Source organism: Cinclus cinclus, chromosome 17, assembly GCF_963662255.1.
Source record: "Cinclus cinclus chromosome 17, bCinCin1.1, whole genome shotgun sequence".
Classification (NCBI taxonomy): domain Eukaryota; kingdom Metazoa; phylum Chordata; class Aves; order Passeriformes; family Cinclidae; genus Cinclus; species Cinclus cinclus.
Window position 1 is genome coordinate 12,096,550 of NC_085062.1, and position 27,694 is coordinate 12,124,243.

General features: G+C 46.2%; 1 protein-coding gene across 1 annotated transcript; it reads left to right on the top strand.

Moving 5' to 3' along the window:
- Positions 1-153: 153 nt before the first annotated feature.
- Positions 154-27,694, top strand: RNFT2 (ring finger protein, transmembrane 2). The gene is made up of 11 exons (XM_062504183.1): positions 154-223; positions 1,329-1,502; positions 1,807-2,283; positions 6,641-7,116; positions 7,759-7,835; positions 9,753-9,853; positions 11,957-12,110; positions 22,014-22,163; positions 25,546-25,611; positions 26,569-26,670; positions 27,560-27,694. The coding sequence occupies exons 3-11, from the start codon at positions 2,201-2,203 to the stop codon at positions 27,692-27,694; spliced, it is 1,344 nt and encodes a 447-aa protein (XP_062360167.1). The 5' UTR covers positions 154-223; positions 1,329-1,502; positions 1,807-2,200.

Sequence of the window (27,694 nt, forward strand, 5' to 3'; positions counted from 1 at the left end):
ATCGGGAACCGGGAACCGGCATCGGGAACCGGGAACCGGGACCCGGGACCGGGAACCGCGACTGGCACCGGGAACCGGCATCATATCGGGAACCGGGACGGGTACCGGCACCGGGCCCAGCCGCTGGGTACGGGGACACCGCGGGCCCGAAGCACTGCCCCACGGATCCCTGTGGGAATCTCCTTTCCCCACCTAATCGGAACAAAAGGCCTGGCTTATGTCTGTGTGTGTACATATGTATATATGTGTGTGTGCGTATAGAATTGTATTTTTATATATATGTGTGTGGGTATATATATACATGTATGTGTATATATGTGTATGTACATACATGTATGTATAGGTATATCTATATATGTATACTTTGTATGCATGTGTATATATAGAGATCAATATATGCATTTATATCTATAGAACCATATTAATAGATGTCTGTGTATATATGTACATACATGTATGTATGCCTATACGTATATATATCTGCATGTGTATCTATATTTGTATACTATGTGTATATATATATACAGATGTATATATTTGTGTATATGTATAGACCCCTGTTATATATAAGTATATATATGTATATCTATATATGCATACCATGTATATGTGTGTATCTACATATAGATGATATATGTATTAATATCTGTAGAACCATATTAATAGATATGTCTGTGTATATACGTATATACATGTATGTATATCTGTACATATATATATGTGTGTATTTGTGTAGGAGTGTGTTAATAGATGGGTATGTAGGAATACATTAACAGATCTATACCTCTGCCTATACATCACTGGATATGTAGGTATGTGTATTTTTGTGTGTACACATACATATGAACATATGTGCATGTATAGATGTACATATAAAATATACATTATTATATATGTGTGTGAGATATCCTATGATACATGTGCAGATATGTATATCATTATACTGATGTCTGTATTTATTACAGACACGTGTGTGTGTATATATATATATATATATATATATATGAATACACTGATGTCTGTATTTATTACAGACACACACACGTGTGTGTGTATGTGTGTGTGTGTGTGTGTGTGTGTGTAACAAATGTGTGCGTAGGGACACAGTGAAGGCAGAGTACAACTCTGGGAGTGTTCCCAGGGAGTGCCTGTGTGGGAAACAGGCCTGCAGGTGCCAGTCCCAAAAGAAAAGCCTTGTTGGGTCATTCACGTTTGGCAGGGCTTGAAGCACTGAGGGTTCCTGCACCTCTCTGCCTTTCCCAGGGAGATGGAGAGGTCAAACTCTTTGTGCTGTGCTGAAAATTCCTCCCTGTGTGTGCTTCCTCCAGGTGGGCCTGTGTGAGTGCTGGGGCCAGGTGCTGACTGTCACTGCCTTGAAAGACCTGAGAGGAGTTTGAAATCTGAACTGTCTGAAGCTCTCCATCTGTGAACGTCTGCACTCTCTTGAGCTTCCAGCTCTCCCAGAGTGGCACATTTCACCTCAGGATAAAGCTGTTGTTCAGGTACTGTGCTTTAAGACAGCTGGCAAATGTTCCCAGAGCCATTGTGCTTTTAATAGGCTACACATTTATGTATATATTATCATGTGTTATGAATGATGTTATAACTTTTTATATTCCAGAGTATCTAGATCTTAGTCATTACATTTTATTATGTAGCTGTTGTACTCTGGGTCTATTGTCCAGACTTTGTAAATGGCATTTCTGTAGATTAAAATGAATGAGTTGCTTGTTTAAATAATATTGTCTTGAGCTAATTGTATTTTTTTCATTAAAAATGTTTGCACATTTTCTTCCCCCCTCTCAGTTTTGCTTTGCAGAGCAAGTTCCTGCAGAAGAGGAAGACGGGATCTCATCTCCCAAGAGGCTGTTGAGTCACATGTCACATCGAGAGCCCCTGTTAGATGTCCCCCTGCTCCTTGCCAGGACATGCCATCCCTCACCTGTACACTGCTGGTGACTGCCACTTCCTGCAGAAGGGGACCTGACTGATTCCTGCCCAGCCTGGACACCTGTGTGCCCCCATTTCCCAATCAAAGTTGTCTCTTCAAGCGTACTGAGAAACAAACGGGAGCTGGAGGTGCTCTGTCACAGATGCAATGATTCCTGCCAGCCATGTCCCCAGCTGAGCAGGTCCCACAGCCCTCTGCCCCCAGGCCTGTGCCAGTAGCCACACTGGGATTTGCTGAGCCACAGGGTTCATGTTGAGCGTGTTGTGTTTTAGGGTTTTGAGGAAAATGCAGAGGCGGCACAGCAGCAACACTGACACCGTGCCTCCTGAAAGGTAAATCCTTCCCCTTCTTCTTTCCTCCAGGTGCCCCTCCCAAGAGGAGCGTTCTGATTTAAGAGTAGGGGGTGTTTTAGGAGATGAAAGCTCAAAACTGAGAAAGATGTCAAATTCCTGTGTGTGGTGTGGCCGGGCTTTCTGCTCGAGTCTGGGGATTCTAGAGACAAGTTTACTTCTGTCCTTCCTATCAGTTACTGATTGCTGCCAACCTCAGTGTTCCAGGATGGTCCATCATGGCACAGCTGGCAGACAGCTGGCTGAGCATGGGCTCTGCAGGAGGGGTTGGATTCACAGCCCAGTCCTGTGGGGACCCTGAGCACTGTCACTGTGCAAGGATTGACCCGTGTGAATGGGAACCATTTACATTTCTCTGATTGAGCTGTTTAGAAAAGCCTGAAGCTCCCAACTACTCTGACTTAGTGTTTATAAAGAGTTTGGGTGACCCTTTACATCTTCCCGGAGTCTGTATCTGTCTTCATGTATGTGAGTATTTAGAACACCTCTAATTTGTTTCTGTAATTATAACATCAGCAAGGGAACCTTGCCACTGTTGTTGTTCTGGTACTAAATATTCCCTGGTGCTTTCCCAGAGTTAGACTTCTAAAATTTTTATTCCTAAAGAAGAAACTCATCTAATTGCTCCAAGACAAGGATGGAACTAACGAATTTCATTGCTCTGTTTGAGCTGAGATTATAAGTGAAAGTTCATTAGTAAATATTTTATTTTCTGCAGTGATTTTGCAATTAGAGTTGAAGCCTTATGTCATGGCCATTGCTAGCATGGTACCATTCTTAATTTCAGAAGGAAAGAAAGCCATCTTCAGGTTTTTTTCTGCATAATACTGCTGATTTTTAACAGGGTAGATACATAGTCAGGAACATAGGCTGAAGTTTTTCTAACTGTAGAAGGAAATGCTTTTGCCACTGGTCTTCACTTCTGTTAACTTCAGAAGCCTCACAATTTTAACAAACAAACCTTGTTTGTTTATAAACATGTCACAGATTAATTCCTTCCTGCTGAAAGCACACTCCTGTATCCTGGTAATATTACTCCAAACAATACTTGGGTCTTTATTTGTAACACTGGTTTCCTTCCAGGCTTCTTGTTACATTCCCAGCTGTGTATCCATCCCTGAATTGTAATTTCAGGTGTGAATATAAGGACCTGGCTGATGAATATTGCAGACCACAAAGAGGTGTGCAATGTCTTGTTGACTTGATTCCTTGCAGGAGCCTGTGCAGATACAATGGGAACGGGGTGCAGCTATAAAAAGCCCTATTAGAAGTTTACTTAGTGGGAAGGTTTGGCCAGAGAGGTTTGAAGGTGTCCTCAGAGGGAGGTGAAAGGCAGATCTCTGTGCCCTGTGTGTGCCTGGAGAGGCATTGGAACCCATGGGGGAGAGAGTTGAGGGCCCTGGGTGTGCTGTCTCAACTTGTAACTGCTATTCCTACACTTAGAGATCTCCCAGGATCCAAATCAGGAGAGAGCAGAGCTCTGCAAAGTGCCTTATTTGTGGGCTTTGCCTCTTGCTGAGGTTTATTTATTGTTTACTCTCTTTTTGCAGGTTAGAGGAGTATTTCTGTCTATCAGGCATTTACTGCCTGATCATTCTACATGTTACCTGCATTGTTCCTTCTCACTTAAACTTTCCTTGTATTGACTTCTAGTGAAGAAAAAACCCCTGTTGTCCTTTGCTGTTAGGATAAAGGTATTTAGACTTTCTTTTGGAATCTGCCTGTATTCCAATATGCTTAGGAAACAATCAGTGCCAGAACCAGTTCAGTCCAGTGCCCAGTAATTTGGGTACATCTGTGCCCAATTTGCCAAAAATATAAAAATAAAAGAATTTATTTGGACCTATGAGCATATCTTTCACTTTTGTGTCAGGTCAGGGACAGACAAGCAGCTCTGAACACTTCTCTTCCTCTGGTAATTCTGTCTCTTCTGGTGCAATTCATCTGTGGGCAGGTAGTGATTGTCCCAAAATAAAGACAGAGGATTTTGGGGGTAGGTCATTCCTTTGAGTTAGCTTAGTTGATTTGTTTATTTATAATATGACTCGACTTGGTGGCACTGTGTCAGGCTCCATGAGGTTTTGTATGTTTTCCTTTAAATACTCAAATCATTGTAGAAGATACTGGATTTGGTATTGGGTGTATTATTTATTTTTTTCCAAAAGCAAACAGGGTTTTTGGGAGCTTCATTCCTTGGGGAAGGAACTGATGTGTTTTGGTCAGGACTGGAGAGGTTCTCTGATCTTACCTGAGATGTCTGGTTACTGTCTAGTTCTGCAGCTGTGACTTCCTGACAGCAAATAGAGGGAAAAGCATTTTGAGACCTCGGTGTTCTGATTGTAAAAAATGAGCTTCACTTTCTTGGTAGATTTTAAAAAGTTTAATAGAAGACAGTAATAAAGGAAAAGGTTATATCAGCCGGGTGCTTGGCATTCAGCCAAGAGCACACCTTAAGTACATCAACCCATTGTATATTCATAGACCCATCATACATTTTCAAACTTTTCTATAAACTGTTCATATTCCAGGAACTGTTTTACATGGCCACTCCTTGAGTTTGCCTTTTTAGAGCATGCATTTTTCTTGGCTGTGGTTTTAATTTATTTTTCTTATTACTCTTAATCTGGGCTGTGGTCTTTAATTTCTGCAGATGGTCAGTGCTGGTAGGTGGTGGATCAGTGTTTCATGTATTATTGGGTTTTATCCAACCAGGCAGGCAGTTCACTTCCTACAAACACACTTTATCAGCTTATCTTACTCCTAAAGAAAACTGTATCTTAAAAACCATTTCAACACCACACATACAGAATCCACCCTAATATTTGCAAAAAGCCAATACCATAGTATGTATTTATAATACTGATAGCATGTGAGGAACTCTGGAATCACTGCAGTCAGGGCTGGACTAGAACAGCCTCAAGTTCTGTATGGCTGTTTTCATTGAACCACTTCCATCTTGTTAGGAAAGTTAATCCACAAACACCAGAGGTTTATGTCCAAAAAGGAGACAGAGGAGTCCTGCAAATAAAGGGAGATGCCATGGGGCATTTCCCTGGGATCTCAAATTTTTGGAGGATGTAGCCTCCCTTTTTATCCTAATTTCCTGGTTGCATTTCCCTCTGTCTAAGTTTTGTTAATAGCAGAGCTAAAAGAAATTGTATTAATTCAGCAAAGTTTTCTAACACTATATATATTGCATTCATTTTAGTATTTGCGAAAAGCCAATTATATAGAATAGAATAGAATAGAAATTACTAATATAATACAATATACAAATGTTAATATAATTATAGTGTACATATAATAGAATATAATTTAATATATTTATTTTACAATATAATATTTTAGAATATTCAATATTATAATCTAATACAGTATATAGTTATGTGTAATACATATAAGATAATAATTATTACATTATAATATACATATGTTATTAGTACATATTCTTATATATAATTATAATATTATAATATATAATTTTAATGTAATTTAATGAATGTAATGTAATATATATTACATATGTAATTATTTATAATTATATAAAACATATAATTTCTATTCTATTCTATTCTATTCTATTCTATTCTATTCTATTCTATTCTATTCTATTCCATTCCATTCCATTCCATTCCATTCCATTCCATTCCATATATTTCCATTCCATTCCATTCCATTCCATTTCCATTCCATTCCATTCCATTCCATTCCATTCCATTCCATTCCATATATTTCCATTCCATTCCATTCATTTCCATTCCATTCCATTCCATTCCATTCCATTCCATTCCATTCCATTCCATTCCATTCCATTCCATTCCATTCCATTCCATATATTTCCATTCCATTCCATTCCATTCCATTCCATTCCATTCCTTTCCTTTCCATTCTATATTTCTATTCCATTCCATTCCATTCCATATATTTCCATTCCATTCCATTCCATTCCATTCCATTCCATTCCATTCCATTCCATTCCATTCCATTCCATTCCATTCCATATATTTCCATTCCATTCCATTCCATTCCATTCCATTCCATTCCATTCCATATATTTCCATTCCATTCCATATATTTCCATTCCATTCCATTCCATTCCATTCCATTCCATTCCATTCCATTCCATTCCATATATTTCCATTCCATTCCATTCCATTCCATTCCATTCCATTCCATTCCATTCCATTCCATATATTTCCATTCCATTCCATTCCATTCCATTCCATTCCATTCCATTCCATTCCATTCCATTCCATTCCATTCCATTCCATGTGTATATTACGTACTTGTAACATCCGTAAAGACCGATCCGTGCTGCTGTCCCTCTCTCCCGCTGCAGGAGCCGGAGCCAGGCGGTGAGCTCGGAGGGCAGCGTGGATGAGAGCGGCGTGTTCGAGAGCCTCAAGGCCGAGGGCTCCTCTCCCCCGCAGCTGTTCCCGGGGCTGGCCGGGCTCCCCGCGGGCTCCATCCCCAGCTCGCCCTTCCCCGCGGGGCTGGTGCTGGGCTCGGCGGCCGGAGGGGCCGAGGTGTTCATCCAGATGCCAGCCCCGAGGGACGAGGGCTCCGGCAGAGCCGAGGGGGCCCCGTTCCAGCCCCGCACCCCCGCTCATCACTTCCACCACGGGCACCACCGCGGCTCCTCGCTGCTGCACATGGCGGGCGAGAGGCACGGGCACGCCGAGGAGGGCACGGACGAGCAGGCTGGAACTCCAGCCCCGGCTCTTTCGGAGCTGAAAGCCGTGGTGGGTTGGCTGCAGAAGGGACTTCCCTTCATCTTGATCCTCCTGGCTAAAGTTTGTTTCCAGCACAAGCTTGGTGAGCGTTCGTCAAAGCTTTTTGAGCTGTGATTAGAGAGTGGTCGGGAGGCTTTGTCAGGCTCTGATGTCTGATAGTTCTAGCAACTATTTTCCCTATTCCAGGAACTGTTGTACATGGTCGCTCCTTGAGTCTGCCTTTTTAGAGCATGTGTGTTTCTTGGCTGTGGTTTAAATTAATTTTTTGAACTTTTTCAACTGTGATTAGAGAGTGGTTGGGAAACCTTCTCAGGCTCTGATGTGTGATGTGTTTATCCATGTGACAGTGTGCAGATGGAGTCTAGCATGAAGGGAACGTGCTCAGATGCCTGGGATAATGCATGTGATAGGTTCACCCTACTTTCAGTCCGAGCTGTTTTCATCTGGGTCAGATCCATCTGTTTCCTGTGCTGACCAGTACTGTTCCTTCTCCTGATTTCTCCTTGACATTCCTGTGAGGCTGAGGATGTAACCACAGCTTCTCCCTCAGAGCTCTCTCTAGGAGAGAGGGAGAGCTTACATTGCTGATAGGAAAGATCGCTGTGTAGCACAGAAGGGTTCAGAGGGATGAGACTCTTGTCTTGCTGGTAGGGTGGTGGTTATGGAATCAAATCAAACAGCAGCAGCAGTTACTGTCTGACAGAGTATTTCTGTTTCCCTGCAGGAATTGCTGTGTGCATTGGCATGGCCAGCACCTTTGCCTACGCCAACTCCACGCTCAGAGAACAGGTGGCTCTGAAGGTGAGTTCAGCATTTTACTTTTTTCTGTTCCCAGCAAACATCATTTTCCATGCACAAAATAGCATCTGTGTTGAGCTTTTGATTGCAGTGTAGGGCTGAATGCATTTATATGTGTACAGGTCTGTCTTCTTCCTGCCTCTCCTCACTGAAGCTCTCCCAAAGTGTCTGTTCTGCTTTTTTTGTGAAAGTGTGGCATAGTAAAACTGATGCCTTGGGTTCTAGCTTTTGTATTTTTCAGAATCTCTGCTGCTTAGTGTGTAACTCTGAAACTTCATGCTAGGTGTTAGTAAGTTCTCTTCACAGGGTAGTTGGACAAAACAATTCCTTCCCAGCTGGAGAATCAAGGACAACTGGTACCCAAAAAGCAGAAACAATGGCTAAGGGAAGGGGACAAGCCACGGGGCTGATTCTTCATAGCCTGGGGCTGTGGGTGGATAATTGACCTCAAAATGAACCAAAACTTTTAAAACTGTAAAACTCATGACCAAGATCCATCTTGGATTTGATTTGGGTGTAGCCCTGGCCAGGCTCTTGCACTGCCCAAGGTGGATCCTTTCAATAAATTCCTATTTCATCCCTTTTGTTCTGTCTAGCCTCTATTCCAGGTCAACCTTTCCAGGCAGCAAAACAAATAGAGGACAGGTCAGGGATGTTGTAATCTACATCTCCCTCTGCCTCTGCCTGACAGTGCCTATTCCAGCACTTCTCTGCACGTTGGTTTCCCATCACGTACAGCAGAGATGCTGGAGCCTATTTGACTTGTTAATGATGAGATTTAGCTTATTAGCATTTGGATAATGTTTTGAGATGTTTAGCTGAAATATTTTCTAGATGTATTGCTTGCTAGTAGCTTTATAGTGTTCTGTGCATAATGTGCTTGGAATATAAAGAGACCAGCAGATCTTTTCAGGTCTTCTGATCTGTGTCAGGAGAGCAGTTCAACAGCACTAAAAGCACAAGGCTAGAATTTCTTTTTTGTTGTTAAAATTACATGAATGGCACAAGTGCATGCTTGTATGTACCAGCAGCAGTGGAATCAGTGTAATCCAGCACTGAAAGAACAGATAAATGGCACAACCCAGTAACAGATTGCTGTTGCCTTGCACTCTGCACCTCTGGTGTTCCAGCAGTGTGCCCCTTAATCTGCCTGCTTTTAAATCTCAGCCCAACAGTCCTGGCTGTTGAACAGCTACAGAGACCTCCTGCCTTCATAAATCAGCTCACAAGAAAAATGGTGGGTGTTTTCCTCTCAGGAATAAAATTTACTCCCCAAAGTTACCAAGGGCCAAGACCCACGACAGTATCTTTTGCCATCCAGCTTGTCTGTAACATTCCATATATGTTGAAATACAAAATTTCCACTTCTTTTGACCTTAAATTATTTCTTCAATTGAAAATGGATGCTCCAGAACCTCCATGCTTTAGGATAACACCCAGATGTGCTGCATGTAGTGGTGGGGTGTATTTGATGTTGCTGAACCTTCCACTGAGTGACTTTGGGTGTATTTATAAAACACCCCTTTGCTGAGTTGTCACTGCTGACAGGTGACAGCTCAGAGTTTAGGACAATATGTGGACTGGACTTTTTAAAATCTGCTCGTCATACTGCACTTTAAATATCAGGAGATTTTAGGTGTCCCAAGAAAGATCCCATCTTTGAACACGCATTCTGCAAGTAAGGCTGTTGTTTTCACCAGCTTATTTCAATTAATTTCCATTGAAAATGTTACCTGAGTGAGAGGCATTTAGGCTTGAGTTCACCTCACAGACTACTTCTTAGTCCTGTGTAAATAAACTAATTACTGAACACTTTGTTCCATATTTGCATCCCCTGGTTTGGATTTTTCAGCAGTTGAAGGCTCAGCTCAGGTCTTGGGATTTTGAGCTGAAATAACTCTGCTTCTTTTCCTTGCTCAGGAGAAGAGATCAGTGCTGGTTGTCTTCTGGATCCTGGCCTTTCTCACTGGAAACACCCTGTACTTGCTTTACACATTCAACTCTCAGCAGCTTTACAACAGGTGAGCAAAATCCACTTTGTACAGGATGGGAGCAGGTGATAAGTGCCAGGGAGGAAAAGAGGGAAGCCCACTTTTCACTTTTCCCCCACGCTGTGGGAGGAAGTGTGTGTGCCTAAGGGATCTGCTGTCTTTGTTACGTCTTTGGAACATCTTCCAGTGCCAGAAAACAATGTGTGTGTCACCTTAGCAATGGATTATGCACTTGTCAAAAAAGGACATAAGCAGTGTATAAATGGGCCAGCATGTGGTGGTGTCAAAGCAGGGTGGATCCTTCTCAAAAATGACCTCTGAATTCCCATTGTGACCCCTGCAGCTGAACATAAATCATAAATCTGATCTGTCAGAGGCAGATGAGGAATTGACCCACTGATTTTCCTCTTCCTCTGATGTTCTCAGTCTATCAAGATTGGAGTGTAGGACAGGAGATGAAATAGCAGTTTTACTCCAGTGTTCTCAGGGCTTGGAGGCACTTGGATCTGAGGTAATTAAGATAGCTTTGCCTTTCAAATCCTGACTGAATTAGTTCTCAAATACAGAAAGGTTTGTGGTAATGGATTTGGTTCAGCACTTATTGAAAAGCAGACAGGAATAATGACAGGTAGGAAACAGAGAAAAGGGGAGAGCTGAGAAGGTTTGAATGTGTGGGTCTGAATGGGAGAGGTCAAGGCATGGGATTGTCTGGATGGAGCTTGTGGGAGGCAGTGGAAGGGAAGGAACAGGAATGGCAGAAATGTATGAAAGTGAAATCTGTTTGCACCCCAGGGTAACAGTGTGTCTCTAAGGAGGTGGTCAAGGTTAAAAGCATGAATGGGACTAGGTTAAAATAAAGGCTAGATCATCTCAAGTAAAGGGATTTTAGCAATTTGGGGCCATTCTTCAGACAGTTTAGAGTGTGGTTTATTACCAGTCGACAGGCTGGGCCACAGCTCCAAGAAAAGCCCTGTTCCTGGGAGTGCTGCACTGCTGTCATGCTCAGCCTTGCTTGTTCTGTGGGGACTGGGACTATTCACAAGCCAGGCTTGTCAAATTAGAAATGTCTGCTTCGGTTTTGTTTCTTTCCGGCTTATTTTTAATTTCCTGATTTATTTTTTTTCTTGTTTCTAGTGCATGAATAGTAGTAAAGTCTCTGATTCTGTTTCTGTTTTTAGGGTGTAATTTTACCTGTTGTGCTGTGCCAGTGTTGTGAGTATTTTAAATTCATGCTCTGGCTTTTCGTTTTGGGTTGGTTACTTGGGTTTGCCTTTTTTTTTTTTTCTTATTGGTTTGGTTTTGGTTTTTTTTTTTTTTTTTTATTGTTACATTTTTGCTTTCTACCACGAGGCTTTAGCAGGTAAATATCCTGAAGGTGAATCCTGTTTTTTCAGCCTGAGTAGGGTCTAGTTCTCATTATTGCTCAGGCCAATAGCTCCTGTCACTTGCTGGGTAAAATTCTGCTGTCCCAGACTCCACTTTTTAAAGCAGCAAATATTCAAGCCTAGTAAATGACATTATGTAAGGGGCATTAATTTTTGGACCTTTGGTTCAGGTAAGAATACTGACAGAGGCCAGCTCTTGTTGTGCTTCAGGCAGAGGCCACTGTCAGAGCATGACACCTGTGAAGTTGTCACCTTTCTGCCCTGGCTGGTGCAGAGTTTCCTGTGTCACCCTCTGTTTGATGTGCACAAGGAGCTTTAGGGACTGTGTCCCTCAGGAGCTGTGGGGGTGTTCCCCAGGGAAGCAGAACTGTTCTGAGCAGGATTTCCCAGGAAAAGCTGTGACACCCAGATCCCACGGAGCACCCCTGTGCCCTGAGGGCACTGTCAGCACACCAGAGGCTCTGCTGCAGTGGGAACAGCAGGTTGTGGAGACTGCTGTATTCCAAAGCAGGTGTTTTGGTCCTGTTTTGTGACAGGGCAAACCTGCTGACCTCAGTAGAAGTGGGCAAGAGTAAAGTCAGGAGGCCCAGAGGAACCACAAATCTGATTTGTGTGTCTTCCTCCTCTTGCCCTTGAGAACTTCCCTGAAGTTCAGGGGAGTTTCTGGGCTCTCTCTAGCCAGCAGTGGATACAAGGAGCTCAAGCAAGCTTCTCCTCAGTGGTATTTGAGCTCTGGTATCTCTTTCAGCCTAATCTTCCTGAAACCCAACCTGGACAGGCTGGACTTCTTCAACCTCATGTGGATTGTGGGCATCGCAGACTTTGTGCTGAAGTACCTCACCATTGCCCTGAAATGCCTCGTTGTGGCCCTGCCCAAGATCATCCTGGCTGTCAAGTCAAAGGTAGGAGACTCTTCTTGAGGCACAAACCTTTGTCTTTGATAATCTGATACCTTTACCACACGTTTGCAGCATGGAAATCAGAGAATCGTGGAATGGTTTGGGTGAGAAGGGACCTTAAACCCCATCCAGTCCCACCCCCTGCCATTCACAGCCACACCTTCCACTATCCCAGGTGTCTCCAAGCCTTGTCCAGCCTGGCCTTGGACACTTCCAGGGATCCAGGGACAGCCACAGCTTCTCTGGGCACCCTGTGCCAGGGCCAAATATGGATGGAAGAATAAAAACATTAAAATCTGTTGATAAACCTTTGGTAGAAAGTCACCTGGGATCAAGGGTTGGCTTTTGAGCCATCACATACCTGAGCAAGGGTTTGGTACTACCAGCAGTGATTAAAGTCCAGAGAGGTGAGGTGAGCATTGCTTGAGGAGGGATCAGTGCTAGCAGCCACATAACTGCTTTTCTCATTGACCTTAAGTCTTGTTTTCTGAGTAATCTCTGTAAATTTGTATTTCTGAAGCAGAATCCTCTTCATTTCCTGGGGAGAAATTGCAAGTATTTGTCTCTTTGGCTTCCCACTTGGGTCAAAGAAGTAACTGGGTTAAACTGAAGCTACTGATGCCACAAAAGACAGCACTACTTCTAACCATAGGAGAAGAAATATTTTAATTAAATGATTCACATATTTAAATGCTCATGAAACCATATGAAGACCAAGCCTAACTTTTAAGAGTTAGGCTACATTCTCTCTCTTTTAAAATACATTTTGATATGTTTTTAGTTACAGCTCTCTCATGCTGCCTCTTCCTCCACTCAGTAGTGTCCACATTTCAGGGGCAGATTGTGCAATGTGTATTATTTGCATTCAGTAAAGAAACTTCCTGGCAGCTGTTGGGATGAAAAGCACTCTGTAGGTACTGCAAGGTACCAGCATTAATTGCTGAAAGTCCCAGGCAGGGCACTTCAGGGAGTATCTAAACTGGGAATAGTTTTGCTTAGAAATGACATGGGTGGCAGGGGAGTTGAGCAGTTTGTTCCTGCACAGCAGGGCTATCTGAGATGGTTATTAATTTATTTCTGGCATTTGTCCAGCTGTTTTTTTTCTCCTTCTATTATTATTATATTTTGGGAGATTAATGTGCTGGGTCAGAGCATAATCCAGGCTGGGGAGGGAGGGAGAAGTGATGTGAATAGTCTTCCCAAGATAAATGGCAGTGTTGGAAAAGGTTCACAGCCTTTGCTTGCTTGTCTGAGAGCCATCCCAAGTACTCATTAATCCTTGTCTGGAGAGAAGAAAGAGAAGGGGTCTTTATTTGCAGCTCCAGTGAGAGGCTGGTAGGATCACATCTGTCAAGGGCTTGTAATGACTCAGAGCACAGATGCTTCAGTTTTAATACCTTTTTCTGGAGAGTAATGTGTCTCACTTTTTTTTTTAAGCCCCTTTTTGTCTTAGCATGTTGTGGATGGTCTTGCTATCCCCTGGCAGCTGGGACTGCTGTCACCCACCACCATCTCTGGGTTTGGTTCTCTGCCCCACTCTGCAGCCATTAATCCAGCCAAGGATGAGATCTGGTGTAACAAATTAAGCAAGATCAAACTGGGATGGGAGGGCTCCAGGAGAACCACAGGACACCATGGAAATGGTAATTGGTGATCACATAGCTGAGCTCCATCCCTGAGCCTGCTGACCCAGCTGGCTCCTGGCTTGCACAGGCCAGCACAGGTGAGGGATTTAAATGGAAGCTTTTGCTCACTTAGAAAACACATCTAGTGCAATTTAGGCACCTTAACTTTGACCAAAATTTTTACCAAGCTTTTTGTCTGAATACTTGCCAGATACAAAGTTATTCTCTTCCTCCCAATGTCCTCCAAGTAGTATTTCTGCCTGAAGCCCAGCTTGGAGTTTATGAATTTCTGGGTAGTTGTCACTTAATGGTAACAGGCTGCTGGAGAAACACAAATTTAATTCAGTAGAGCTCGATTTTTTTCCTCACTATTTCTATATAGTGAGAATTTTTGTGCCAATAGAACTACTCAGAGCAGCAGCCTCTTGCTCCCCTAATAGAGGGCCTGACTCTCAGGGCTGGAGTGCAGCACAGAGGGATTTAACCTGAGCTCCCTTGTAGTCCCCTCTTGCTGGCAGTCAGCAGCAGATCCTGAAACTTGCCCATGGATGGGACTTGGGGAACTTTAATCATCCTGCATTCAGCCTCTGAGCTAGCTCTTCAGATTTTCCTCATTTTGGAAGGTCAAATGTACTTGCAAAGCTAGTCTGGCTTTTCCTGGTGCTCCTTGGGATCCTGGTCTTCTCTGAATACAGTGTGGTTTTTATTTTATCTCCCCTCACTCTTGTCTGGAGACTGAATACAAACAATTTTTGAGCCTTTTTCTCAGAGATTGTTAATTCCAGATCTTATTATTCTCTTCTGGACTGTTTTCATTCCCTCCCTATTTTCTAGACCATTTCTCCAGTCCTCCAAGGTTAATTTGGAATATAATCCTTCTTTCCAATTGTGTTAACAGTGTACAGTGTCAGCTGTACATTACTCTGTTCCTTCAAGATCATCAATGAAGATAGTGAATAGCGCTGAACTCTGATTACATCAGTTGAATACATCTTTTCATTTTGAAAGTAAACACATAAAAATTCTGGGTTAGAACACTCAGTTTCCTCCCCTCCCCAGTCCAAAATACCTGGGTCATGTTTTCCTAGTATGGCCCATCACAGGAAGGGCAAATTTTGGTGTAGATTTCTGTGATTTGTAGCATCAGTTTATGCTTTAACTGAGAAAAAGCAAACTAAAATTGAGAAAAAGTTTGTCTTTGCACAGTGATCATTGGTGCTTGAAGTGTGAAGCATGAGAGCTGCTTTATTATTAGGATACAACCAGCCAGAGTTCTCCAAGCCTGAGTAACCCAGAAACTCAAGATCTCTGCAAGCAACTCCTCCAAAGAATGAGGAAAGACTGAAAATTTGACAAAATAATCCCAGACTTTGCCAGGCTCCAAACCAGCCTGGAAAACAGAGGCACCAAGAGAGGCTGTGAGACTCCAGTCAGGCTGGAATGCAGGGAAGGAAGAGCTTGTGAACTGGAGAGAAAAGCAGGAAAAGGAAGGTAGCCCCAGCATCAGACTGATGTCACAGCTTTCTGGAGTTTCCAGAAGGAGCAGACCTGTGGCTGGAGGTGTCCCTCCCTCCCCAGGCTGTGACAGGGACACTGAGCTGGGTACAAGTTTCAGTAACAGCTGAGCTCATCATTCCTTTGGAAGGGGGGGGGCTTGGCTGAAGGCTCTCCATTAAAAAAGGCAAATAAGATCATTTGGTTCAATATAAAATAAATTAAAGTAAATTAAACTGCAGGAGCCATGTGGCCTGCAGAGGCTTCCATTGTTGTGCACACATCAAGGGCAGCTTTTCATTTTCACTGCTGAGGAATGACAGCTTGAGGGGGGTGGAATTCAAAATCAGGAAATAAATAATAAAAAGACACGGTTGCCAAAGATTTTGCTTAGGAAATCCCAGGTGCCTGCAAGCCTCCCATCCCCTCCTCATGTTGTTGTCAGCAATCTGAGCTGGAGAAGTGAGTGAAACATGGGGGAAGGGAGGAAGAAAATCAAAGCAAACAGGACTTGAATAAACTGTTATCCCAAGTTCTTGCATCTGTGTATCCCTGTCCCTATAGGGGACAAAGATACCATGGACATTCTGATACATAAGAAAGGCCCTAAACAAGAATTTTCTCTGCATGCTCAATGCAGAGCCAGTTACAGGGGACTGCATTTCCAGGAGGGTGAAAATGCAGAAGAGGACTGACATTGTCCCCTCACTGCAGCTTTGAAAATACATGCTTGGTGGGTTTTTTCCAGCTGATTGTTCTCTTAGTGCTTTTTAATTTTGAAGTACCATCTCTTCAAGTCTGGTCAGAGAAAACTTGACCTGGATGTGGCAGCAATTGCAAATTCTGCAGTTGGACCTTGAAGCAAAAACCTTCTTCAGGTGCACATCATGTTTCCTGCCAGAGATGGGTACAGCTCTGACATGGAATCTGGCACATTAATTTCCATATCCCTTCTGAAACTGCACCTTTTATTTTTTGTCCTAAGGGGAAAAAAGAAAGGCTCTTGGAGCATTTGAGTCCTCTAAAAGTACAGAAGCAATAAAAAACTCACTGAGAGCTGGCTCATAGATGATGCTTAATAAAAAATACCCAGGCAAAAAAATGTTCCTGGTCCTTTTCTGTGCAATCAGGAATTTATTCCTGCTCTTCCCTCACAGTGTCGCTGGAGAGGTGTTCCCAGGCAGGTTACAGCCCCTCCTTTCATTCCCCTCTGCTCTCTGACCTTGGATCCTCTTTGGGGGAGCTCACTCCCAAACAGATTCACTCTTCATGAGCAGCAGTCTGAGCTTGGGTTCTCTTGAGCCGCAGGAACTCCAAGATGTTCTGCAAAGACTTTTCCCTGCTGCAGCTGTGCTGTCCCAGAGTCAGAAGTGTAGGATTTGTTACTCACAAAATTAAAAAGCTAACTGAAGCATGAGAGCAGGTGCTGAAGAGTGGGGACTCCTGCCTAAGCTTGCTTTGCAAGTCACTGCTACTGAGCTTGTGAAAAATCTTTGCTCTTCAATGCTTTCCCAGTTTAACTTTCCTGTTTAAGATATGAAAGATGTGATTTTCTCAAGTCTTGTGCACTAGCTAAAATTCTCATTTTCCCCTCTAGTCCCACCTTGACCTTACTCCTCATTAGTTCTGGATGGATTTTCACCATTGTCCTCCATGACACAATGCTGTTTACTGTGTAAATCTGGGAGTTTTCTCTGTTTTACTGCTCCTACCCCACACTTGATCTATTGGCACCCTCTCCTGGAACCTCAGCAGAGCCTGTTCTCCTCTGATCCAAATTGCCAGCAGGTCTCCAAAGCTTTTTTGAGCATCTCCCTGTTTCAGAATATGCCCTAATGCTGCTGGCAGCTGAACAAGTGAGACTTGGAGCTTCCCTCCACTGCTAATCACACCTTGCAGTTGCCTCATTGCAACTTCTCTCACTTCTCTTGCATCCCCCACTCTGGTTGTGCTGTGTCAATCCTTGCTGTGCCTCTCTGCTCCTTGTGGGGAGGCACACGTGCACTGAAGCAGAGCCTTATGGCAAAAGAGGCTGCACAGTGAGGCTCTGGGGGAATCAGCACTGCCTCTGCTGCTGCAACCTGCCCCCTTTGCTGTGTCTAGGTTGGGATTCAATTTTTAATTATACTGCTCCATGTTATTTTTCTGTGAGACTTCTCCCCTCCATCACCACACCCCGAGGATGAAGGTGAAGGATTGAAGGAAGCTGTTGCAGCAATAAAGTTCACAGGAAACAAAGAGACTACTGGAACAACTTTCTGCTAGTTCAAGTTGAGTGCTACACTGGAGAATTAAATCCTGTCCTTTACTTAGCCAAATAATTCCTATGTGAGTCTAGAGAAGTCAGGTAGAGCTGCAAACTGAAGTCAGTGGTTCAGCTTTTAATGGTAACATGATCTGTAAAATGAAGTGCTTTATAAAAAGTCTAATCCAAACACCTCAGTTTGGACACCAAAACAACCTTACCTTGACCTTTGTCTTTCTGTGCCTCAGGCTCTCAATTAGAAAATGCAGAGAAAAGCTGTTCTGAGGTCAAGCAGCAGCATGAAGATAAAGGGGTTTTAAAAGTGTTTTCTGTAGCACTGATGTCGTAAAGGGACTGAAGAAATTCTAGGAATGTGCTCCTCTGAGCAGAGCTCAAATGGCAGGAAAGGATCAGATGCAGGTCTGCCATCAAGTAGTGAGGATGTAACAAAACACCAAGAACTTCCATGCTCAGTGTGCAAAACCAGTCAATGCAGTACAGACTGAAATACTGCACATACAGGAGGGAAAGTGCAATTGTATGAAAATGCTGAATTCCCCTCTTTCAAAATAAGTGCTTGAAGTATAAAAATGGTCTTTCCATGTGAAGGAGGTTCAGAAAAAAGGTGTAGGGGGAGATTATACACAAGTCATTGCCTTGGTTTTTTAACTGAGCGCTGAAAAAAAAAGGAATCAAAATTTCACCATGTGGTATCTGAGAGTCATCAGCAGAGCTGCTAAAATTAGATCCCAGCACAGCCCTTCCCCAGGTGTGCTAATGAAGTGTTTGATACCAGCAGCAGTAGCTCCCACAGAGCTCCCTCAGAGGGAGCAGGGCCAGCACTGCCCTTCTCACTTCTTGGTCAGGTTTAACCCTTGGTGAGAGCAGAGCCTTTCTCCTGTTCTCTGCCCCCACCCTCATCAGGAGCCACAATTCCAGCTAATTTCCTATTTAATCCTGCACAGTCCTGTCCTGCACTGAGGCTGGCTCACAGGCTCACCAGAAAGATTCTGCTGATCTTAGAGAGCTGTTCAATCCCTTTGGAGTGCGTTGCAGAGAAAATCCCCAGATTTACACAGTTTTGTGACATAGGAAAAGCCACCTGACAGACAGGCCTTGCCTTATTTCAAGCTGTGGTGCCAAGTCAGATGTACAGGAGAAATAATTGTGTTTGTGCTTCATATAACACACAGTTCTAATAATGAAGATAAAAAGCAGCTGATATATTTTAGCTGGATTTTTGAGACAAAATACAGCTCAAGACAAAGATTTGACTTTGAAAAAGGTGACCTAGATAGCCAGGAGATAACAGAGCTGAGAAGTGGCAGACAGGTATGTTGAGTGTGCTTCCCACTGATGGGTGCTGTCTGCACTGGTGCTGCTATCAGAAATCTACATTTTACTGTTGAAATTGTAGAGAACAATCCTCATTTTCTGAGCTTCTGGCTCAGAAGGAGGGCCTTGCTTCTGCAGCAGCCCTTTGTGGAATTATTTCTGATTTTCTGGCACTTTTCCTAGTTTAAAAAATGGACTGGTGTGGTGCACTGAGGTGCCTGACAAGATTTAAAACTTTCTAGTTCTCTTCAAGTGATGCTCAGTTGCCCTTATATTGCTCCCTGCCTCCTGGAATCAATTTACCAACATTTAATGGTCAGGTGGGTGCTGTTAAGGGGCTACATCCCTTAAAACTTCACTCTTGGGAAGCTGTGACCAAGTTTCTAGCTGCTAAAATATACTGGTACCCTGCAGTTACCACTGAAAATCTGCCACACATACGGGAATTCTGAAAGCTCTGGGGAGAGTGGAGAAGTTGTGGTTGGATACTGAAGTTTGTCACTTGCTGCCACTGCCACCTCCTCAGCCTGGCTGTGCCCTGGGGCTGCCCCAGTCCCACCTTTCCTCACACCTTGCTGTGACTCTCAGTGCCTCAGAACTGTGTGAGCACAATCCCAGCCAGGATGCCCAGGATGCAGGGTGCAGGGTGCAGGGTGAAGGATGAAGGGTGCAGGGTGAAGGGTGCAGGGTGAAGGGTGCAGGGTGCAGGATGAAGGATGCAGGGTGCAGGGTGAAGGGTGCAGGATGAAGGGTGCAGGGTGAAGGGTGCAGGGTGAAGGGTGCAGGATGAAGGGTGCAGGGTGCAGGATGAAGGATGCAGGGTGCAGGGTGAAGGGTGCAGGGTGAAGGGTGCAGGATGAAGGATGCAGGGTGAAGGGTGCAGGATGAAGGGTGCAGGGTGAAGGGTGCAGGGTGAAGGGTGCAGGGTGAAGGGTGCAGGATGAAGGATGCAGGGTGAAGGGTGCAGGGTGAAGGGTGCAGGATGAAGGGTGCAGGGTGCAGGATGAAGGATGCAGGGTGCAGGGTGAAGGGTGCAGGGTGAAGGGTGCAGGGTGAAGGGTGCAGGATGAAGGATGCAGGATGAAGGGTGCAGGGTGAAGGGTGCAGCAGCTCTGTCTGATGCAATGGGACAGCAAGCAGTGACCGGTCCCAGCCCAGCTGTGCGGCAGCAGGAATCGTGGGAGGAACAAGGGGGGATAGCAAAGTTTGCTGTTTTTATCTTGCTGGGAGCTTTCATCAGAGCCCTGTGGAGGGACACAGTGACAGCATCGTCATTTCTGCCCCAGGAGCATCCAAAATAAACCATGATTGCATCGCAGCACCGGGTAGAGAGAGACCTGGTGCTAATTTAATAAATTGCTGCTGCCCGTGTTGGGTCTGTGATGCCGATGGGGATGGGGATGGGGAATGGGGATGGGGATGGGGATGGGGATGGGATGGGGAATGGGGATGGGGATGGGGATGGGGATGGGGATGGGGATGGGGATGGGGATGGGGATGGGGATGGGATGGGGAATGGGGATGGGGATGGGGATGGGATGGGGAATGGGGATGGGGAATGGGGATGGGGATGGGGATGGGATGGGGAATGGGGATGGGGATGGGGATGGGGATGGGGATGGGGATGGGATGGGGATGGGGAATGGGAATGGGGATGGGGAATGGGGAATGGGGAATGGGGAATGGGGATGGGGAATGGGGAATGGGGAATGGGGATGGGGAATGGGGATGGGGATGGGGATGGGGATGGGGATGGGATGGGGATGGGGATGGGGATGGGGATGGGGATGGGGATGGGGATGGGATGGGGATGGGATGGGGAATGGGGATGGGGATGGGATGGGGATGGGATGGGGATGGGGATGGGGATGGGATGGGGATGGGGATGGGGACGGGATGGGGATGGGGATGGGGATGGGGATGGGGATGGGGATGGGGATGGGGATGGGGATGGGAATGGGATGGGGATGGGGATGGGATGGGGATGGGATGGGGATGGGGATGGGGATGGGGATGGGGATGGGGATGGGATGGGGATGGGGATGGGGATGGGCAGGGAAGCAGCCGCTGGTGTGACCTCACTCGCATCCCGGGGGACATGAGATCATGAGCGTGCCAGAGCTCCGGGAAGGATTGGATTTGTCGGGAGCAGCAGGATGGCCTGCGAGTGATCTCATCGCAGCCCCCGGGGAAGGCGCTGGCTGCTGCCAGCCCGGCTGCGAGGACTCAATCCTCATCCCCACCTCAGCAATTAGTGATTGGCCTGCGATGACATCACTGATGACAGAGCTAACCGGGACAACACAGCAACATTCCAGGGGAATTTCCCCTTCTCCAGGAGCTTAGCAAATGAAAGGATTTCAACAGGGCAAACTCAAATCTTTCAGTTCAGATGTCATTGCAGATTAGGCATTGTTCTGGGCTGGGTTTGTCACCAGCTGTCCCTGCAAATAACGTGGGACAGAACAAACTGGGGGTGGCCCTAAATTAGACACTTATTCAGGCTTTGGTGAAGGTTGACAAAGGATGTTGCCCATTCTTTGTGTCTCATTTGAGAGAGAAGCATTTCAACCAGCACACTTCCCCCTCCTCACCTTTCCTTCCTTGAGGTTTTCAGGAAGGTTTGGTCCCTTTGAGTTTTAAATGCCCTGAGGGTTTAATTTTCAGCAGCAGTCTTTTTATCTGTGCACTGCCCCCAGAGCCAACACACACCTGAGGGGAAGGATGCTGTCAAACAATTATTTGATTCTTTGGGATTACCTAAAAAGTTGTCAGGATGACTGGGGTCACTTCACATTTGATCCCTGTACCTTCAGATGGGGTGTAAGGTCAAAGAGATCTAACTTGCTTTTCCTTTCTCACTAATAATAATATCCATAATTTACATCACATTAATCCCATATTAACCTTTGCTTTTCTGCAGATACACAGTTCATTGCCTATCCATGACCTGCTCTAAAGTTTAAAATTCCAAAATGCAGCATAGCTGGGTCAGTGGCAGAGCCCTGTTGAGGAATGAAGGGATATTTATTTATCTTTTCTAGGCACAGAGTTCAGGGGCTGCAGAGAAAGCTGCATCTCATGAATGTGATCTCTGCACCATTTAACAGTGCAGTGAGCAGTGAACACCAGCCCTGCACAAATTAAATGTTCTTTTGCCTTCCTGATAATAATCGTGTCTCACTCGCCTGCCTGGTTGTCTTGCAGGGAAAGTTTTATCTGATTATTGAGGAGCTGAGCCAGCTGTTCCGCTCGCTGGTCCCCATCCAGGTGTGGTACAAATACATCATGGGAGATGATCCATCCAGCAGCTACTTCCTGGGTGGGATCCTGATCATCATGTACAGCCTCTGCAAGGTGAGCAGCACCTCCTGACCAGCCCTTGGAGGCTGTGGCAGGAGCAGGGGGAGCAGCAGCTGAAGGGACCAATGCACCTTTTGGTTGTGGCTGTCCCTGCCCACGAAGCTGCAGCTGCCAAAGGCATTTTGCTCCCCAGCATGTGGGCATTGCTGGGCTGGGGGAGGATCTGAGGCTGCTCCCAGTGTTGCATCAGACTCATGAGGTCATTGCTGCTCTGTTAATCCCTCTCTGCAGAAGCTGCAGGAGAAGAGGAGCTGGTCCTGGGCTGGCAGTGCTGGCAGAGGTGCTGGCTGGCTCCACAGCTCCAGATGTCACACAAAGGCAGGCTGCAGACACTCACACTGTTGTCTCTAAGTTTGCCTGTGCCACTCACAGCTCTGAGTGCTGCAGGGAGAGAAAGCAACATCCAAGTCCTGCCTGGATAAAACAGGTGCCATTCTAGGTCCTGCTCTGGCTGATACAAGTGATGGACAGGAGAAATTCATGTTTCCTCAAAAATAAGAGCACAGAGTTGGTACAATTGTAAACGAGTAGGTGTGATTTAGTCAAAGGAATCCCAGGTCTAGAAATAATTGTATTTCTAATGGTGTGTGTTAAACCCTGCCCAGGGGTAGAGCAATAGATGAAGCAAACTGTGATAAACCAGATGTTCACCCCTCTGAGAATGGCCACACTTGTTCCATCCCAGACCCCTGTCTGTGCCTGTGGCTCTGCAGGAGCAGACTGAAGAATGAAGACAAGAGAATATATCCAAGCTGGAAACAGCACAGAGGAGCAGAGCAATGCTGAATTATGGTGTAGCTCTGTATTGTGTAGGAATAGGGTCATGCATCCCCTCCTGTCAAGGGCTTTACAGTTCTTGTGAGCAAATTAGGCAGAGGAGGTGATGGCCAGTGAAGTGATGTGGTCACAGCAGGTCTGAGAGCAAGCCAGGAACAGAGCAAACAGTGCCAGGACAGGAGCACACGAGGCCAGTGCAGCTCCTCACATCCCTGCAGCCCCAGCCCTTTCCTGCTCCTCTCTCTGTGCTGAGGGGGAGGATTTTGGCCCTTTCAGAGGTGTCATTGCCTGCACCCACCGAAGCACCCACTCCTCCCTGCCCCTCTGGCTTGGCAGCCCAGGTGTGCAGACCACAGCTGTACAAGAACAGATTTCAAGTGATCTTTCTTGTTTCCTGCTTGCAAAAGTACCTCAACACCTGGAAAAGTGATGCAGTTCCACGTGCCATTTCTTACACCTGCAGAGGCCCTCAGAGTGGAAGGATGCTGGTGGGGAATTCTGCTCCTAGGAGCAAGGGGAGCCAAGCTCAAAACCACAGCTGGCCAGGAAAGGCTTGCTCAGCCAGGGTCAGACAGAGCCCAGCAACTGCAGGGCAGAGCCACAGCAGTGAGGCTCAGGATAAGGGTGAGGAGTCACCCCGGGTGCTGGGGTGTCCACAGCAGGGGGATCTGGGGCAGGGCACGGCTGAACTGGACACCAGCACCTTCAGAGCACAGCTCAGCCATGAGCTGAGCCCTCCAGGGCTGGGCTTCAGAGAACTGCTGTGCCCAGGGCAGGAGCTGTGGGGAGGAGAGCCCAGGAGAGGCTCCTCAGGGCCTGGCACGTTCCTTAGTTCCTAGTTCCTTAGCAGTTCCTTAGGGGTTAACTTGATGTTCCTGTTCTGTGAAGCCTTTTTAGGGAGTGTTAGGGTGATCTAGGTTGTAGAAGCAGCTTCATTTTGGGAAGTTTGTGTCCAGGTCAGGGTTTAGCCCTGTGCACACCAAGACTTTGCTTGGGAGTGAAAGGAAAGGAGGCGCTCTCCTGTCCCAGGGCAGGGAGCCCTTCCTGTGCCCATCCCATTTCCAGTCACCAGAGCTGCAGGTCCAACTCCTTGCCTTAGGCACTGAAAATATCCCCAAAGGAATCCATATTAGCAAAGCCACAAACCACATGAGAAAAACCACAGAAGCCAATTTGGTACTGAGAGCTTCTGTGCTCCTGGCAAAATTCCAGAGCTGGGCTGGGGCTGCATCCCCCTCCCCTGTACAAAGGGCAGGAGCACTTCCATGGAGCTGCTGGGAGCTGTGGTGGTGCCTCTGTCTGCACTGTGTAGTCGTGAACCTCTGCTTTTGGTGGAGAAATCCCAGGTGTTCACAAGCAGAGCATCCAGGTTGTATTTTTTCCCTGTCCTGAGCAGAAGCACTCGCTGTGCGTGACGCAGTTGTAAAATGATGGCTGGTACAACAAAAAATGGGTGAGAAATGGATGTTTCCCTCTGAAACACTCAGCTTTTGGGGGTTCAGGGAGCTCCAGAGGGCAAGAAATGAGGGGGCAATATGGGCTGGGAGAGAGGAGACATAGGAGCAAAGGCACTGGAGTCATGCTGCAAGCAAAGCAACCAGGAAAAGCTGGGAATTGCACTGTGGAAAAGGGCTGGTCCCCATCCTTGTGGGAGCTGGAACATCTGAGGCAGTGGGCAGCCCCAAGTGGTGGCTGCTGAGTGGAAGCATTACTGGAAGGAGCCTGGGAGCCCTGTCTGTGCTGACTGGAAGCATTATTGGTGCCTTCACTTGCTCCCACATCCATTGCAGGATGAGCTCATTGGCATTCCCTGCAGTGAGCCCACTCAATCACACTCACCAAAAACATAAACCACAGAAAGCCAGCTCCACTCTCTGTGCTTTTGCAGTGCTGCTGCAGTTCTGCAGCTGCAGCATCACAGCCTCCCCAGCCCTCAGGTGACAGCTAAAAGCCCCTGCTGTGCCACCAGCCCCAGCTGATGCAGAGCTGGTCCTTGCACTGTTACTTTTTCACATCTTGTTTAGTTCAGTGTCTGCCAGCAGATAGGGAAGGTAAAGATGATGGACTGGGTTAGGTTTTCAGGCTATTTTCTTTTTTCTTTCCTTTCCCCTTTCCCCTTTCCCCTTTCCCCTTTCCCCTTTCCCCTTTCCCCTTTCCCCTTTCCCCTTTCCCCTTCCCTTCCCTTCCCTTCCCTTCCCTTCCCTTCCCTTCCCTTCCCTTCCCTTCCCTTCCCTTCCCTTCCCTTCCCTTCCCTTCCCTTCCCTTCCCTTCGGGAATAGGTTTATTTTAGCCCTTCCCTGCTTAGTGGGGTGGACAATTGTCCCCAGCACAGCCTGGTGCCAGCCCCTCTCTGTGTCCTGTAAACTCCTCAGTTTGCTGTCAGCTGCTCACAGAGCTTTTCTGGCCACCCTTCCCCACTGTCAATTCCCATTTATTACATATTTAATGATCACCATTAAATCTTTTTTGGCACCATTGTTACTTTTTCCCCTCTGAGTATCCATTTGGAGAATGTTTGCCGAGTTTCTGGAGACACACACACACACACACACACAGAGGGTTTGTGAAATTATCTGAAATGGGGTGTGGTTTTTTGCAGTCTTTTGACATCTGTGGCCGCGTGGGAAGTGTCAGGAAGGCGCTGAAGGTCCTTTGCACCCCCCAGGTAAGGAGTTAAATGTAGAGGAGCAGTCTCAGAGGTGGAACCTTGTTCCTGCTGAATGATAAAATTGAAATTTGCTCCGTGCATCAGGACCACAGAATAAAGTAATGTTATCTCATGGCTGGACAAGCTGGGGGCTCCTGTCAGGAATGTCAGGGACCTTTTCTGACATCTGCCCTGCCCCAGCTGTGGTGAGAGATTGTTCCTGTCCTGTCTGATTGGAAGCTCTGTTGTAATGTGGATTAATCCAGCTGCAAGGAGCTGACAGAACTTTGTAGTGCAGAGTGTGGGAAGGACTTTGCGGTGCCTGATGTGCAGTGACATTGAAAGAGGCCCTGCAGTGCACAGGAATTATCCCAGGCACTGCATTCCACGGGGCTGATATTTAGATCTGCAGTGACTTATATTTTAAAAGGGTAGAATCAAAAACTGTAGAGGAAAAGAACCTCATCAAAGTTTGTTAGCACTTATCTTGCTTATTCCCTGGCTTGGGCTGGTCATTTTCCCTCAGCAGGTTTCTGTTTCATCTAAATCTCTCACTGTGGAAGAAGCAACATGTACTTACCATGTATCTAAAGAGAAAGTGGGCAGGCTGTGGGTGCTGCTGCTGTTTATTCTATTGTCTTCTGCTTGCTAATAATAATAATAATACCTCCCTCCATCTAAACACCCCTACAAACAATGCTGAATTAATCCTCTCAGCTCCCTGTTGAGCTCATTAAATTCCATTATCCTTGCTGCACAAGTGGAGACCCTAAAAGATGGAGACAGCTCAAGGGGAAAGGCAAACAGGGAGCACAGAGCTCCAGACTCCCTCTGTGCCCAGATCCTCCTTTCCCAAACAGTGACACAACACCCGTGTCCCTGTGGGGAGTCTGGGGGTGAAAAGCAATCTTTGTGCACATTTACCCTTCCAGTCCTTTGACATAGGGTGGTTTTTTGCCCACATCTCCCTGACAGACCTATGGAGTCCGTGCCACAAGCCAGCAGTGCAGTGAGGCAGGAGACATCTGTGCCATTTGCCAGGCAGAGTTCAGGGAGCCTCTGATCCTCCTGTGCCAGGTAAGACCCCAAAACTTCCCTGCTGGCATTCCTTCAGTGACCTCCTGCAGTGGAGAGAGGCACAGTCAACCTGGGAACTTCTCAAGTCCTTTGCTGGGTCCTTTGATCCAGTTCCTGGTGGGTATTTATTGCCCTGGATCACCACTGGATTGTGGCAGCTGGTGGGGTGACCATGGCTGTGGGATGGACACAGTCTTGTGGGGCAGGGACTGCAATGGGCAGTGCAGATCCTGGGTCTAGAGTGAGCAGAGTTTTACCTGCTCCTTGAGGGGCTGGGTGGCTTTAATACTCCTTTTTGATAACAGGGTTATCAAATTAAAGCCACCCTGTGCATCAATGGTGCCTCTTAACCTTGCTGTGAACATCTGTGCAGATGTTTCCAACCTGGAAGCCCCCGAGAAGCTGCTTTTGGATCTGCTTGGCAGAGCTGGGATTTGAGTGATATTTCTGCTGACTCCACATGTGTGGAGGAGTTCTCAGCTTCTCCCAGCTCCTCGTGCTCCCTCCTTGCCCTTTTCCTGCTCCCCCAGTCTGGGACTGGATGGTGTGTGCTGGAGAGAACCCGGGGAGGGGTCAGTGCCAAAATGAGAGTAGGAAATAAAGGATGAAAACTGACATTTATTGAAAAGGGAAAACTGGGACTGCAGAATAAAGCAAATGCAAGGAGCAGGGGGAAGAAAGAGGTTATTGGAGCTCAGTAAGGACTTTGATAATTCAGGGAGCTGAGGATGGAAATGTAGAGGAAAACCCTCTCAGCTCCTTTGGAATGTTTCTTTCTAGTGCCGTTATTAAAACCCAGAGTGATAAACATTAGCTTTGACAAACTGGGGTTTGTTTCCCACACCCTGTGAGTGCCAGCTGCTGGTGGTGACAGTCCCTGTGTCCCCAGCACGTGTTCTGTGAGGAGTGCCTGTGCCTGTGGTTCGACCGGGAGAAGACGTGTCCCCTGTGCCGCTCGGTCACCGTGGACACCCTGCGCTGCTGGAAGGATGGCACCACCTCTGCCCACTTCCAGGTGTACTGA